This window comes from Mauremys reevesii, linkage group 13, assembly GCF_016161935.1.
Source record: "Mauremys reevesii isolate NIE-2019 linkage group 13, ASM1616193v1, whole genome shotgun sequence".
NCBI lineage: Eukaryota > Metazoa > Chordata > Testudines > Geoemydidae > Mauremys > Mauremys reevesii.
The window spans coordinates 12,370,023-12,387,445 of record NC_052635.1 but is presented as its reverse complement, the minus strand read 5'-3'; the positions used below and the strand labels follow the sequence as shown (position 1 = coordinate 12,387,445).

At 43.7% G+C, this 17,423-nt stretch overlaps 2 protein-coding genes across 2 annotated transcripts in view; one reads left to right on the top strand and one right to left on the bottom strand.

The window, feature by feature from the left end:
- Positions 1-9,326: 9,326 nt before the first annotated feature.
- LOC120380036 (olfactory receptor 1020-like) lies at positions 9,327-10,268 on the top strand. The gene has a single exon (XM_039497540.1). It carries the CDS (start codon positions 9,327-9,329, stop codon positions 10,266-10,268), a length of 942 nt encoding a protein of 313 aa, XP_039353474.1.
- A 40-nt stretch (positions 10,269-10,308) lies between these two features.
- LOC120380688 (olfactory receptor 6C4-like) overlaps positions 10,309-17,423 on the bottom strand; it is a 28,338-nt gene continuing 21,223 nt past the window's right edge. Inside the window, exon 2 of the transcript XR_005587853.1 lies at positions 10,309-10,606. The gene's annotated coding sequence lies outside the window, so the exon portion shown is untranslated. The remainder of the gene's footprint in view (positions 10,607-17,423) is intronic.

Sequence of the window (17,423 nt, the reverse complement as noted above, 5' to 3'; positions counted from 1 at the left end):
GTTGGGGGGGGAGGGGCGGAAGGCATTGGTGCTGAGTTGTTCGCGTTTGGTTAGCAGGGATCTTCCCTGATACCAGCCACGTGGCTGGGGAAGGGTTAAAGCGATTATCACAGAGAAAAGGATGGCGGGGGCGCTTCATGCTGAGCTGTTCACATTTGGCTAGCAGGGATCTTCCCTGATACCAGCCACACGGTGTGGTGGGGGGAGGATTAAAGTGGTCATTCCAGAGAAAAGGATGGGGAGGGGGAGAATTTGTACTGAAATCACAGTGCTATGTAATGTGAATAGTGTTGTTCACCATGAAAGAGTATACTCATTGTTCTGTAAAATGTTTCTTTTAAAATACTTCTCTCCCTTTTTTTCCTCCTGCAGCTGCAAATGTTTCAAGCCTCCCTCCTCTGTCCCAAAGGCTATCTCAGATAAGGCGACAAAAAATGCACGTGCGATGAAATGTTCTCTGAGCTCATGCAGGCCACCCGCACTGAAAGAGCTCATCAGAAAAGCTGGAGGGAAACAATAGCACAGGACAGGAAAGCAGCCAGTTTGGTAGCTGTCAGGTGATGCAAGCTTCCAGAGGGCTATGGCCACTCGCTTGTGAACTGTGAGGGCTGCTTTCATCTTGGTATTCTTGTGCTTCAGGGAAGGGGAAAGCAAGTCACAAAGTTCCATGAAAGTGCCCTTACGCATGCGAAAGTTTTGGAGTCACTGGGAATCGTCCCAGACCTGCAACACTATGCGGTCCCACCAGTCTGTGCTTGTTTCCTGGGCCCAGAATCAGCGTTCCATGATGTCCACATTGCCAGGGTCCGCACTTTGAGATAAGTCTGTGTCCATGCCCTCATCACTCTTGTCACCGCGTGGCCATCGCCTCCTCGCCTGGTTTTGCTTTGGCAGGTTCTGGTTCTGCATAAACTGCACGATACTGCATGAGGTGTTTACAATGCTCATAACTGCTGCGGTGAGCTGAACAGGCTCCATGCTTGCCGTGCTATGGCGTCTGCCTGGAAAAAAGGCACGAAACGATTGTCTGCAGTTGCTTTTTCAGAAGGAGGGGCAACTGACGATGTAGCTATCCAACAGTTCCCACAGTGTCCACCAAACCTTTGAATTCTGGGTTGAGCTCCCAATGCCTGATGTGGCAAAAACATTGTTGTGGGTGGTTCTGGGTACATGTTGTCACCCCCGCCCCATGAAAGCAACAGGAAAAAATCATTTCTCGCCTTTTTTCACTGTCACTGTATGTCTACTGGATGCTGCTGGCAGACGTGGTACTGCAGCATCCCTTTGCCTTGCCTTGCAGACGGCAGATGGTGCAGTACGACTGGTATCTGTCATCGTCGTCCCATGGGTGCTTCTGCCTGGCCTCGGTAAGGTTGGTCAGGGGCGCCTGGAAAAAAAAGGGAATGACTTCAGGTCATTCTCTCTTTAACTTCTGTGTAATGGAGATTCAGTCCTGCCTGGAATATCATGTGAGCTGGAGGCTTCTGCCTCAGGCTGCTCTCGCAGTCAGCAGCACCGTGCAGTCACGCCTACCCCTTGCTCCCATGGCTCATGAAGCCTGGACATTAGTAAGGAGCAGTCTAACTATAGGCTGAGCAAGTGCAGAATGGTGGTTCACTCTACTTCCCTGTAAGCCAACCGCCCTCCCCTCCCCCCTTTGATCTCTGTTTGCAGAGGCAATAAAGTTGTTGTTTCAAATTCATGCATTCTTTATTACTTCATCACACAAATGGGGGGATAACTGCCAAGGTAGCCTGGGAGGGGTGGGGGAGGAGGGAAGCAATGGGTGGGGTTGTTGTACACCCTAGAATGGCATGCAGCTCATCATTTCTGCGGGATGTCTTTGCTCTGACCTGGAGCGGCCACTGTGGTTCTTTAGTAGGCTTGCCTGATATTCTAGGCAGCACTGAATCTCCATTAGACAAAACTTAAAGAAGAGAATGACCTGGGAAGTCATTCCCATTTTTGCCTAGGTGCCCCCCGACCGACCTCACGGAGGCTGGCCAGCAGCACCCATGACAGCAGCAGACGGTACAGTATGACTGGTAACTGTCTTTGCCAACTTGCAAAGTAGCAGATGGTACAGTATGACTGGTAACCATCTGTCATAAACAGATAGTTAAGGGTTAAAGTCTCTTTTACCTGTAAAGGGTTAACAAGCTCAGTAACCTGATGAACACCTGACCAGAGGACCAATCAAGGGACAGGATAATTTCAAATCTCTGTGGAGGGAAGTTTTTGTCTGTGTCCTTTGTTTGAATTGCCGTGCTCTCTTTGGATCTAAGAGAGGCCAGATATGTCTCCAAGTTCTCCTGGAGTATTTCCTACTATCCAGTATAGTGAGTATTAGAAAGGCGAATTAATCTTCTAATTAATGTCTGCATTTGCAATTGTGTGGTTGCTGGAGAAATATCTTTATTGCTGTTTGCTGTTACTTTGATTCTTCTGAGGAAGGTGGGGGGGGGGAAGCCTCTCCAGGCTTCTAAGTTAGACCCTGTATTTTTGCATCCTGGTAATACAGAGATAGTGTACTTTTTTTTCTCTCTTTAATAAAATATTTTCTTTTAGAACCTGAGTGATTTCTTCCCTTGTTTGGATTTTCAGGGGAAGGGGAGGGGGAAAAGTGAATCCCTCTTTGTTTTGATTCAAGGAGTTTGAATCAAGATATCTCTCCCAAGGACAAGGGGAGGGGGAAGAAGGTGGGGGGAATGAATTATTTCCCTTTGTGTTAAGATCCAAGGAAGTTGGGATCTGTGTTCCCCAGGGAAAGTTTTTGGGGGAACAGGGAGTGTGTCAGACACTTAAAACTTGACTGGTGGCAGCGAGAACCAGATCTAAACTAGGATTTTAGTTTAGAGGAATCCATGCAGGTCCCCATCTTGTGAACGCTAAAGTTCAAAGTGGGGAATAAACCTATGACACCATCTTTGCTAACTTGCAGAGGCAAGGAGCTGCAGGTGCTGCTGTGTAACACTGTAGTACCGCATCTGTCAGCAGCATCCAGTAGACATACGGTGACAGTGAAAAAAGCCTGAACGGGCTCCATGCTTGACGTGCCATGGTGTCTGGTCAGGCAATCCAGGGAAAACGGCGTGAAATGATTGTCTGCCTTTGCTTTCATGGAGGGGGTGGGTGGTGACTGACGCCATTTACCCATAACCACTCGTGACAAATTTTTGGCCCCATCAGGCATTGGGAGCTCAACTCAGAATTCCAATGGGCAGCGGGGGCTGTGGGAACTGTGAGATAGCTACCACAGTGCACCACTCCGAAAGCTGATGCTTTCTTCTGTTCTATGGACGCACACCACCTAATTAATGTGCTTAGTGTGGATGCGTGCACTTGACTTTATACAATCTGTTCCCAAAAATCGACTTCTGTAAAATTGGAGTAATTTCGTAGTGTAGAGCTACCCTAGGACACAGTTGAGGCCTAAAGTTGTACAACTAGCAACACAACTACTAAAGAAGAATTCATCAATTTCTAAGGACAGAAGGAGCCATTATGACCACCTACTCTGACATTCTGTATTGCACAGGCCAGAGAATTTTCTCAAGACTAAAGATGCCCATTTTGATTTCAGTGGCGTTACTCCTGGTTTACACTGGAGTGAGTAAAAAGATAATTAGCCATATTGACTTACTTCTGTTTACGTGGGATTAAAGGAGAGGAAAATCAGGTGCTCTGAGTTCAGTGGAGTTGCTACTGATTTGCAGTGGGGGAGTGGAAAGGACCCATCTCCAGCGCTTCACTGAGCAGCAGTCTGTTGGATTATTTTCCATTTCTTCAGTTCCTTTTTTGGGGGACTTGAAGGAAACTCCCTCTCTTTAAAGTTACACTCACGGAATCCTCCTCTCTATGTGAAGGCCCTATGGTGAGAGTTCAGGAGGTGGGTATCAGACAAAGAGTCAGAGGAAGGTACAAGAAAAAATAATTAACACTAGTTTAAGTGAAAAGAGAATCCATCATCCCCAGTGCAGCTTCTCCTGATTAACACAGTGAGCATCCCTGCCCCAGATGACTGCTACATATGCCCTGGTGAGCATATGTATGTAGAATGAGTCCCACTGACCTAAATAAGGGTTACTCCAAATTTACATGGAGATGAGTGAGACGAGAATTCATTGGGATGCCAGATTTACACAAAGGTGGATGAGAGCAGAGTTTAAACCTTTAACTTTATTTTAACATGGTGAGTGAAAGCTAGTGCGGGAATGGTGCATCAGAAGAACCACACTAAAGACTGTTTCTTTTTCAAAAAATACTTTGTAACCAAAATGTTCAGCTTCCAACTTCACCAAACAGCTTAAGTCTGTGGGAAGACCCGCTACAAGAATTCTTGTATCTATAAGATAAACTGGGTCTTCAGAGTAATTCAGGGGGGAATTGCGATGTGTTGCCGCCCCACTCTGGGGTGCCACCTGATGTACTGGGGGTACCACTGAGCCTGCCCGTTCCACCAGCCTGGACTCCCTTGCTCTGTTATGTTGAGCCAGGCCCTCAAGCCTCCTCTAGCACACACAAGGGTAAGGATGCTCCCAGCTTCAGAAAGACACAGACACTGAAATCAGCTCTGCATGGGAACAATCAGCTAAGGAATTGCCCAGCAATCAAGTGCACACCCCCTCTGGGGTGCAAACACAAAATCGTATTGTCTTGCATTGCACAGAGAACTGTACAGTGTAAGCTAATGAAAATCACCCCCTCTCTGAATGTGGAGAAAGATATGCACAGGTTTTTGCCCCCCAGTTATGAATTGCACAAACTGGTTTAGAAAAGACGAAAACCACTTTATTAACTACAAAGGATACATGGAAACTAACCTTAATACACTAAGGAAACTGGCTACAAGCATCAATTTCTCACCCTAAATGTTGTTTTAAGCAGGTTGAAGAGTTTCTTGAAGACAAACTGCTCTTGCTTGCAACTTAGAACTCCAGGTATTCCTTTTACAGGCTATACGCCTTCTAGCCTGGATTCTGTCCTTCTTCCCCAGATCAGTCTTAGGTGTTTTTAGCAGTCATCTGGGGCAGGGATTCAGTGAAGAACCAACAACCCTGACATGATGCTCTGTATACTTCAGAGAGATATTGTTATGATATGAATATGGCATATCTAATATGTATTTTATGCAAGATGGCTCATGTAAGATATCATTGGAAAAGTTATGATTTACTGAATGTGATTATCTAATTTGTATGCATTTACCATTTCTGTATCTAAAGTTAGGCATATTGACTATGTAATAATTACATCTGTGTGTATACTTGGGAAAAGCCCACTGGACAGTAATAAAACAGCCTTAAGGGGCCATTAGAAAAAGACAATGAATCTTTGATGATGTGGATCTCCCATCTGCCTGGATTTCCTTCCTGTGGACATTGCAAATAAACCTGGTTTCATAGTAATTTTGACACTGCAAGATCAGGTGATAAGATCATCTGATACAAAATACCACCTTGGACACTGCTGGTGCTTTTCCTCTGTAGGGGGATAGGGATCAAACAAAGGTTTCCTGCCTTAGGTAAATCCTTTTTAAGGCTGGGGAGAGGGTTAATCTTGGCTTTCCTCCATTGCCTTCCCAAGAAGAAAGACTGCTGAAAGTACCTGAAGGGACAAAGGAACTAACCTGAAGGGAAAAGCAGGGGTGAGTCCAGACTGAGACAAGAGTCCAGTTTGTAAGAAGAAATAACTGGAACTCTAAGCTACTTGCCTAAACTCTGCAAATTGCCTAAAATAACATTTAGGGTGAGAAATTACTTCTTGAAACCAGAGTCTTTAAAATATTAAGCTTAGCAAGCATGTTTTGTTTTATTTGCTCAGTAATCTGTTTTGGTCTGTTTGCTATCCCTTATAATCACTTAAAATCTGCCTTTTATAGTTAATAAATTTGTTTTCTTTATTATGAAACTCAGTTTGTGCAATTTCTGACTGGGAGGGCAAGAAGTTGTGCATATTTCTCTTCACATTGAGGGAGAAGGCAATTTTTTATGAGCTTGTGCTGTGCAGATCTTTCTAAACAGCGCAGTACAGTATTATTTTAGGTTTATTCCCCAAAGGAGGTGTGCACGTGAGTGCTGGGTGAATCGTCTCACACAGAGCTGACTTCAGTCTGCGTCTGCAGCTGGGTGTGGTCCTACCTTTGTGTGTGTGCTGCAAGAGGCCAGAGAGCCTAATTCAGCAAAACAGGGAGAGGGAATCCAGGCTGGTGGATCAGAAGTGGCTCAGTGAAACCCCAGTACATCAGGTGACATCCCAGAAAGGGGTGGGGGTCTAAACCTGTGGCATGGACTTGTACCGGTCATGTGATTTTGGGAGGTTTAATTCCCGCCACACTTTCTTCTTTGTAAAGCACTTTGAGATCTCAGATACTATGGGTACAGGGGGAGGGATATCTCAGTGGCTTGAGCCTTGGTCTGCTAAACTCAGGGTTGTGAGTTCAACCTTAAAGGGGCCATGTAGCAAACTGGGGTAAAAATCTTTCTATGGATTGGTCCTGCTTGAGCAGGGGGTTGGACTCAATGACCTCTTGAAGTCCCTTATATTCTATGATCTAATTAGATAGATAGAAAAAAAGAGTAATTCTTAACGTTTTTGCCCATTTCTCCCTGAATTCTAAGTTATTGTATGTTGCAAAATTTCTGCATTTTTATTCTTTCTTTTTTCTCAGTGTTCTCTTGCCATGCCTTTTTTGAGTGTGTTGCTTGTTGTACCTTTCTTAAATTTCTTTTGTGAATGTGTGGGTCCCATTGGGTAACTTCTCCTTCCTTTTGGACTGGAAAGAACAGTGACCTCATCTAGTAGTTTAATTTCTATGTCTAATATTCTTGCTAAAGAGAGGCATTTCCTTTAAGGTAAGCCATTCTCCTCTCTCCATCAATTTCCCTGTTAGGTTCAAAGTTTGACTCTATTTAACACCCTTATTCCTATGGTCAAAAAATAAATATGCTATTAACTTTCCCTTCTCATTAATTTACCATGCCAATCAGCAGAGGCACCTAGGGAGATTCATGTTCTCCTCTCAATGATGTACAATGACGCAGAAGAGACATTCACTTTGTGGGAATAGACAAATGACAAAAAAGCACCAAGCGAGGCAGTAAATCCAGTGCACTTTGCCGAGAACAACCAGGGCTATTTATTGAAAGCTAAGACATGCCTGGAGAAGGCAGAGAGAAGGACCCACCTCCTGATCCCTGAACATCTCATGAAGAGGGCATATCAGAGACTCAAACTTGCCATATACTCACCTCAGAGGTAAACTAATATTTTATATCAGATTTAGGGGCATCAGAAGGCATCACAAGACATGTTATCCCCTATGCCTGATGCATGGTTATTTTGCCCTCAGGCTGGTGGCTGGTCTGATGACAGAGGTACAGCAATGTTATGTGCTTTTTAAGACCCTACCCTTAGCAGGGAGTGGCAGATGTATGTAGGACACTCTGGGCTTCTTCTGAATCTGTGCCAGCTACATTGGAGGTGGCAGGAGTTCTTGCCGAGGCAGGGGGGTGTCTATCCAATCATTACCATTCAAACCCATACCTGGGCTTGAATTTGAAACCATGATATACCTTCAGGAATAGGAAATAATCCTGAGTGTTAGAGCCTGGGTCAAATCTCATAGTAGCTGATGAACTCTATAATGGTAATAACCAGCTGTGACATGGAAAGTGGGTTTAGATTCATTTCTGAGTGTGTGCAGAAAGCTGGCCACGGTCTAACTCTAGCATAATAAGAGAGCTGGTGGGTCTGTGGTTCAGGATGCAAAAAATGTGGGTTCTAATCTTGAGTCTCTACTGACCTGCTCTGTGACCTTGCACAAGCTGTTTCTCCTTTACGTGTCTTCTTTCTAATTTCTGTAGGCAGAATCATTATATCCTCCCTCATGTTAAATAGCTTCATGACCAGGGCCACTGCGGCCAGTCTTGCTTTGTGAGTGCAATGGTGTGATAGGGCTGCTTGGAATGGTGGGGCACAGGTCTCAGCAGCCCTGGAGCTCACTTCTGGTTGATGTCTTATGTTACTAAAAGCTCATGCCTCAGGGTTTTACCCAGCCATCTGCAGGGCTCAGGAAGGGTCTCCCTCCCCAATATCCTGTCCAATGTGTTCTGATTTGATCTTTTAATCTCCTTCTTCTGAAGCACTGGGATGGCCATGGCTGGAGCTGGGACACTGGATGGGGAGGGCTGGGCCTTGGAGGTGGCTGCTTGGTTCTTGCTCACATGCTCCAGGTCTGGATGGAATTTTTCCTCCAGGTATTTCATCTTCCTCTGCAGCATGTGGGTGTGGGTCACTTGTCAGGATTATGTGGGTGTATCTCACTTAATATTTCTCTGTCATTGTGGGGGCCTCAGGCACTGTCTCCTGTGGACAATGATACTTTGGTCCCATTTCGGTTTTTGGGTTTAGGTGTGCGGGTGCTGGGTGGTGTTGATGGCCTGTGCTACACAGGAGGTGAGACTCTGGTGCCCCCTTCTGGCCTTAAATGCTTTGGCTCTATGTGATGTTAAATGCACAGCATGACACGGTCCCAATCTCCTTAGAACACTTCATAAAGTGGGTCAGTACAATTATCCTCATTTTACACAGGAGATAATTGAGGGACTGAGAGCAGGATTGATTGCTCAGTATCACACAGAGTCAAGAATTAACTTCAACTCTCCTGACTCCCGCAATGGTGCGTTGTCATTGGGATGTAACACAACCCTAAATGTGGATAAGATCTGTATAGAGTGTGTGAACAACTGATTTTTTTGGTTTGCTGGCCAACCAGAAAAGTCAAAACAAAAAATATTTTGGGTCACACAAAATGTTTTGCTTGACCCGCCATGATACCTTGTGTTTTATTTTTTGAGTTTTTTGGGTATTTTTTACCTTTTAAGAATAACATTTAAATCATTCTGAATAGAAAAATTCATGTTTTCTTTCAAAAATGTGAGAACAAAACATTTCAGTATTTTGGGATTTTCTGTCTGTTTTTGACTGAAACGATTTGGTGAATTTGATACGAATTTACAAAATATTTCAATTGACCCAGATGCTTATTTTTCAGTGAAAAATGTCCCTAGATTTAGAGATGTCTGACCTCAATGATAAGGTTTGTGGTTGCAGTAATTGACAGACCTTTTCAGGGTACTGCAAGGAGGAGGTTGGATGACTCCAACAGAGACAGCAGGCCTCCCTATGTTATCCAGGAAAGGTGTCTTGACTTAACATTTAGGCTGGTGGGTATGTAAATATTAATGGAATTTAAGTGCCATTCTACTAGAAGACAAATATATCACTCTGATATCATATTTGTTCAATTCCCTCTAGTTAAACCCATGGTGAACACAGATCAGGGAAACCAAACGTCCATCACAGAATTCATCCTCCTGGGATTTGGGAATCTTCCTGAACTGCAAACCCACCTTTTCCTGCTGTTTCTAGTGATCTACATTGTGACCATGGCTGGGAACATCCTCATCATTATGCTAGTTGTCACTGATCAACACCTTCACACCCCGATGTACTTTTTCCTGGCAACCTTGTCCTTCTTGGAGACCTGTTACAGCTCCACCATCCTGCCCAGGATGCTGGCCAGTCTCCTGACCGGGGACAGAACCATTTCTCTACGTGGTTGCATTGTACAGTTTTATTTCTTTGCTTCTCTGGTGGGTTCAGAGTGTTGTCTCTTGTCGATGATGTCTTATGATCGGTATTTAGCAATATGCAAACCATTGCATTATGCAGGCCATATGAGTGGAAGGTTCTGCTTCTACCTAGTGGCAGGGTCTTGGATTAATGGCTTTGTAGCAATTGCTATAATCATATGCTTAATGTCACAATTAAAATTCTGCGGCCCCAGTGAAATTGACCATTTCTTTTGTGACTTCACCCCGGTGATAAAACTCTCCTGTAGTGACAGCCACTTGATGGAACTTGTGACATTCATATTCTCATCCTTATTTACTCTGCCCCCGTTTGTATTAACCCTGGCATCCTATACTTGCATCATCATCACCATTCTGAGAATCCCTTCCAGCACTGGGAGACAAAAAGCTTTTTCCACCTGCTCCTCTCACCTCGTGGTAGTTACAATTTTCTATGGGACCCTGATCATTGTGTACCTGTTACCAAGAACCAATACCATGAGAGCCCTGAACAAATTGTTCTCTGTCTTCTATACTGTCCTAACTCCTATGGCCAATCCCTTCATATACAGCCTGAGAAACAAAGAGGTCAAGGGGGCCCTGAGAAGAGCTATCAGGAAAATGCTTGTATGACAGAGGGCAACCACCTGCAGTTTCCTGGATAAACTTTATTGAATTAAGAGTAACTCCATTGTATAAAAATGCAACCGTTTATGTGTTGTTGTGGGATTGTATGTGACTTCTCTAGGAGACTTGGCTCATGTAAATCTTGGGAAATCTTAGGAATTTCAAACAGTGTGAACTTTTAAAATTAAGCCATTTTCCTTATGCAAAAGGAAGTTGCTTGAAGATTCGCCTGGTAAGGAGACCTGTTGTCTGGCTGATTACCTATTCACAGTCTCTTCAAAGCACTGGATAAAGGACTCACAGATCCATGGGTTTTCTTGTTCTGAGCAAAAGGTGTTAGGAACCTGAAACCAAAGGAAAACCTGATTGGATTTGGAATGACTAATCACCTCCCAGAACCCTTGATGTAGGTAGGCTGGACTCTGATAAGCTGGTTAGCATGTGTGTAGGTTCTTTTATTGGTTTAATGTGTTTTCTGCAATGCTTTCACCTTAAAAACAAATGAGCTTGCTTCTAAAGATCTGTGTGATAAGTTAACTGTGGTAATTTCACTATGCCCCATCTCAGAAGAGAAAGCAAAACAGGCCTGCATAGGCAGACAGTCTTGTGCTGGGGATATCACAGTGTAGGCAGGCAGCCAGGTGTGACACTTTGCACCCCATATTCACCATAGTGATATGATTATGAAATAATTATGATGCATCTTGTAAAAATATGTCATGTGAGGTGTCAATGGAAAGGTTATGGATTGCTGAATATGATTATCCTATTTGTAGGTGTGTATCATATTTGTATCTGAAGTTATGAATATTGACTCTGTACCTGTATTTCAAATGTTCTTGCTCCTATGGTAACACCCACAAGGTACCTTACATCCAGTGTAGTTAGCACATTGTGAATGGCCTATTCAAGTTGAATGGCCCATCAACAAAAGCAATTGGCCATGGGAAAATCTTAGCCTCACCTGATAAGCTTTCCTGTAGACACTTCAGCCAAAATATGGGTAATGGCTGCCATGACTCATTGAAGCATGCGAGGGCATGTGACTAAATCATGCAATTTTGGACTCCATTTTGGTGCCTGTACTTTTGCAGAAACTGCGCTGGGGGCTTTGTTTGGGACAATGAAGTTCCCCCCCATGTGGAAGAAGCTATAAAAGGGGGAAGTGACATAATCACAGTGCCTCACTCCCCCTAAAACACAACACCTGGAAATACCTAAGGAACAAAGACTGAACGGGGGAAGGAGATCCCAGGTGGGAAAGAAGAAAGCTTGGTGGACTATTTTTGATATCTAACAGGGTGAGACATTCTTGATTCAAATCCTGTCTAGTTTATAAGACTTAGATTGTATTTTTGTTTTTTCTTAATTAATCTGCTTTGATCTCTGTGCTCGTTACTTATAATCACTTAAAATCTATCTTTCTATAATTAATAAATTTGGTTTATATTTTTAACCTAAAACAGTGTGTTTTTTCTAGAAGTGCTCGGGGAATCTGCTCAGGAACAAAAAATGGTGCATTGTCCTATCCACTTTGAGGGAGGGGTGGACTGGGTAATAAATTTATGCAGAGAAAGGCCTTTGACCTGGCAAGACGGTACAGCTCTGGGGTGCTAGTCTGGGGCTCTGGGGAGAAGTCTTCATGTAACTGCAGCTGCGTAAGGTTTGTGTGAGTGCAGGACCAGGGGCAGTCTGTATCTTGTCACAGCAGCACAGTGTAAGAGGGAGTCCAGGCTGGTGAGACAGAAGTCTCAGTGGCACCCCAGTTCCAGGTTGCACCCTGGTGTCCCGTCACAGCAGGAAATACCCTGGTCAGGAGGGAGAGAGAGAGATGGGTGTCTACCCAAAAGGGGCAATGGATGGGGAACTGGGAGACCTTGCTGGACCTTAGAGGGGGAATGTAGGTGCAGTTGTTCCTTTCCCAAAAGAATTCAGAGATTGCAAGATAATGGTGTGCAGGGCAAAATGAAATGGAGCACACCTTGCATAATCATTAGGGAAGGTCCTAGAAATCTTCTCCCATATTAGTCCTTTCTCATGGAGCCATTCTGATTAAATCCATGAGACATCAGATGTGACTGGGACAGGTCATACCCACCTTTCACTGAAATTAGATGCAGTCTCTCACTCTGAAGTCACTGGGATTTGAACATGCTCAGCATCTCATAGAATTTGGCCTCTCTCTTTCACACTACAATTTCAGACTGTTTCTCTTGATCTGTCTATTTAACTATCTATGTACTTCTGATTGGAGGTAGTGGACTTGCCATTGTATGGAGGTTTTAAAACAAGATGAGACATCCTTCTAAAAGGCATATTTCAATCTATCTTCTGAGGAGACAAATGTATGGATTGTGTATACAGGAGGTTAGATGAGATCAGGGATTCTCAACCTTTCCAGATGACTGTACCCCTTTTAGGAGTCTGATTTGTCTTGAATACCCCCAGTTTTACCTCACTTAAAATCTACTTGCTTACAAAATCAGACATAAAAATACAAAAGTGTCACAATACACTGTTACTGAAAAATTGCTGACTTTCTCATTTATACCATATAATTATAAAATAAATCAATTGGAATAGAAATATTGTACTTACATTTCAGTGTGATACTTGAGCTTGTTTTTCACTTGTGAACCTTGTCTGAATCGCAAGCCCTCCCTCCCGGAGATGGAGCATGTAATTTAGCTATGGCATGGGGCCCCAGGCAATTGCCCTACTTGCCACCTCCTAATGCCAGCCCTGCATTTGTGACTCCCCTAAATCCATCCTATGATCATCTTTGGGGCTGCAAGTCCCAGGTTGAGAAACACTGATCTAGATGGGTTGAGTACCCCCTGGAAGACCTCTGAGTACCCCCAGGGGTACACATACCCTTGGTTGAGAACCACTGGAGTAGATTATCATAGATTATCAACCCAATGGAACTTCAGTATGTCTCTATGTCTATCTAGAGAGGGGGCTTGAAGTGGGATCTTCCACATTCTGGGCTAGGCCACTGGGCTAAAAGTTGGAAGGTAGGCGTCACCTTCTCTAGTAGGCTCCTGAAGAGGCCCCAATCTGGCAGATGTGCTCAAAGCGTGTCTGTCTCCTGGTTTGTGGTTCCCACTGGACTTCAGTGTGAGATAGGCATCCAGGCACCTGCCTGAGGTATCTGTGTACAAGCCCAGAGGCACAAAGTTAGCTGCCTAAGAAGCATTTACAGTGAAAATGTAGGTGCTGGGTGAGTTTAGGCACCAATAAGATTAGGCAGCAGCTGAATGGGGCAGTGGCATTTAAACATTGGATTTAGGTGCCTAAAATGTAAATTAGACACCTAAGTCACTTTGTGAATATGGCCCTTAGGACCAGATTTTAAAGGTATTTAGGCACCTTGTGGGATTACCAAAAGTACCTAGGTCAAGCTCTTTCCACCTATGGAATGCTTTCTGGCGATTTGCTGCCTTCTCATGGCATGTCAGATTTCTAGCCAGATTTTTCCAGTCCTTTGTTCCTGTAGAACCCAATGTGCCTGGAACATTAGACTGGAAGAGTTTGCAACAAAAACAGTATGCAGCATTCTGGGGTTTTGAGTACATAAGCCATGGCATCTCCACTTTGTCACCATTGGAGATTTCACGCCAGTAATGTGTTGGATGGAAACTTCTATTTTCATTGTCTTTGGGGAACATGAAGTTTTTCACTTGCTGTGGCCCATGCAGTACACGGAAGTCCCTCAGGCTACTGCTCAAGTTGGTCCACAGTCCTGGATCATCTTGACTTAAGGAACTAAACTCAGTTTAGTAAAGAAGCAGCTGTTTCTTGTGCCTCCACCACACTCTTCTCTGATCTACACTTTTCTTCAGGAATGTGCATGGTTGCATCCATTTGAGATGGAGATATGGATGCTGCAGTAGCTGCCAGGTCTTCTGACTAACTGGAAGATCAGGCATCTCCTTACCACTCACATCCCCACTGGGGCCGGAAGGCTCACTGTGAACATTTGTGTCTATGTATCTCAGGAGAGCTCTTTCCTGCTTAGATAGAAAAGCTTCCTTTGCTTTCTTTCTTCTTCTGAATTCTGCCCCAGGGGGGCGTTTTCTTCTTTCACTCATGACTGCTGTTCTGTGCCAGCTATAGTGGCTCTCAACACTCAATTGAAGGGGACAAATAAGCAGGCTGGTATCAGGGCCTGATTGAGGGAAGATATCAGTGTCTTAAGGGCCTAACTGGCTCCTACTACTTCAGTTGACTGCCTGTTCTCCTGAAGTGGGTTCAGGGAAGCAGCAGGAAACAGGAAGCTCCCGGAGAAGCTGGTGTTAATCAGTCCAGGCTCCTGGGGGTGCTAGAGAGGTACATAAGAGGCTCCTCCTCCTCTCTCTCCCTGCAGCTCCTGCTGCTTTCTGTTATTCCCTGTCACCTTTCCTCCTGCCTGCCTGTTATGTCTCTTGTGCCCTCCTTCCTCCAGCACAGCACTCCACCTTCTCTGTTCATCTAGAGCAGAGAGAATACAGATGCACCAGCAGCAAACACAATTGTCTACACTCTGGGTCCTAGTGGCACCCCACCACAAACACCACAGTCTGGCACCTACCACCTCAGTTCATCTCATGGTAAGGCCAGCCCTGCCTTGAGTGCTGTGACAATGCCACCAAGGGCCATCAACACTGAATGGATCACTGCTGGTGAAACAAGGTGAATGTAGAGAGACGCACATCTAGGAACACTGACCAGTCATCATTTAGCTCCAGGGGGCTCAGAAGCACATGGTTGGCTCCAATCATAATAGTCTACTGCTCATTCTGAGAGAGGAACCAGACCAGGATTCTATGCTTGTATCTTAAGTTTCCCCCTTAAATGAAACTTGAAATGGCCCCAGTAAAGAAACTCATAGGAATATTTAATAATCCAAACACACACATACACACTTAGTTGGGTATATATGCCCTAGGGCAGAGTAAGTCTTGTAATTTTTCATTGGGTGTAGGAGCATAACTCAGAGACATTGAGACCATGGAATGCAGTGTATGGAGCCACCCAGAAGGAAATTAACCCATCTTGGAATTTTGACTTAATCTAGAATGAAGGGGCACATGTTTGGGGAACAGCTAATGGATACTAATCGATACCACTCACATCTAATGAAAATAGATTTATAGCACTGGTTTGACATCACCGAGCTCTAGAAATTAGTCTTATAGATGAGGGCAACAGGAAATGCCATGCTTGTGGCAACCATATTGGCTCCTGTCAAGGTTCCTCCCCCACTCTGAACTTTAGGGTACAGACGTGGGGACCTGCATGGACACTTCTAAGCTTAATTACTAGCTTAGATCTGGTAACACTGCCACCATCCAGAAATTTCAGTGTCTGGATCACTTTCTGTCCCCTCAAAACCTTTCTCTCCCTGGGCAGCCTTGAGAAAGAAAGAAAGAAAGGTAAAAATTATCTCTGTAAAATCAGGATGGAAAATACTTTATAGGGTAATCAGATTCACATATAGCCCAGAGGAACCCCCTCTAGCCTAAGGTTCAAAGTTACAGCAAACAGAGGTAAAATCCTCTCAGCAAAAAGGAACATTTACAAGTTGAGAAAACAAAAACTAAGACTAACACGCCTTGCCTGGTTATTACTTACAAGTTTGAAACATGAGAGACTGATGCAGAAAGATTTGGAGAGCCTGGATTGACGTCTGGTCCCTCTTAGTCCCAAGAGTGAACAACCCCCAAACAAAGAGCACAAACAAAAGACTTCCCTCCACCAAGATTTGAAAATATCTTGTCCTCTTATTGGTCCTCTGGTCAGGTGTCAGCCAGGTTTACTGAGCTTCTTAACCCTTTACAGGTAAAAGAGACATTAACCCTTAACTATCTGTTTATGACAGCTCCCATCTCTTCGCTTTGGAGGATCAGTAAGACCTCAGCAATTTGGTGAATGTAGTAGCCTAATGTAAATATGCACTATTTATGTGCACAAGCAATTATAGCATCCTGTCAATAATTCACATGCAAAGATATTATTGCTTTAGGTCAAGCAGTAGAGGCCTAAGTTTTTGTTACAGGTGATTCTGGATGTAATATTTTGTAAAGTGTTAGCTAGCTATCTAGCCCGTCCTCCCCATACCCATCTGTCTTATATGCTTCTGGTTATAAAATTTGCAAATGGCATCAAATTGAAAGGGGTTTCAAGCACTTGGAAGGACAGGTTTAGAATTCGAAACAAACTTTACAAAACTGGAGAATTGGTGTGCAATCAACAAGATGAAATTCAGTAAAGATAAGTGTGAAATATACTTTGAAAGTAAAAATCAAATGAACACCACCACTAAAATGGTACTAATTATCATGGAAGCAGTCCCACAGCAACTGGAGGTTATAATGGATCCCAAATGGAGTATGAGCCAACAATGTGATGCAGTTGCGGAAAAGATGTTATATTATATGATTAAAATATGACCGTGTAAATCACTGTTGCTACCACTGTGATATATTTGCAACAAATCTTGTAAAAATGTGTCATGTAAGATGTCTATGGAAAAGTCATGATTTGCTGAATATGATTATGCTATTTGTATGCATGTATCATTTTTGTATCTGAAATTATGAATATTAACTGTGTACCTGTATTTCAAATGTTGGCTCCTGTAGTAATACCAACAAGGTATTTAGCCAGCACATTATGAAGGAACTGTTCAAGTTAAATGACCCATCAAAGAACACTTAACTCAAAATGAAGACACCTATCAACACTTAATGGACTTTGCTGTGAATGTTCTAACTAGAGTATGGGCAATTTCCTCTGCTATGACTAAGCGAAGCAGGGAGAGACATGTGACTTGTGCGTGTGATTCCAAACCCCATCTTGTTACCTGTAATTTTCCACTGTGTTGTGGGCTTTGTTTGGAACAATGGGTTTCCAATCCCATCCACATGGCAGAAGCTATAAAAGACCCTGGAAACCTCTCCATTTTGCCTCTTTCCTGCTAAACCTCTGAACTATGAATTTATACTAATGGGAGCAAAGGACTGAGGACCTTCCAAATCATTTAGTAGCAACCAGAGACAAGCCAGCAGTTTATTTAATCATTGCTACAAGCCTGATCCAAGAACCTTGCAATTATTGTATGCATTTGATTCCTTTAACCAGTTTTAACTCTCACCTTCCTTTCTTTCTTGTTATAAA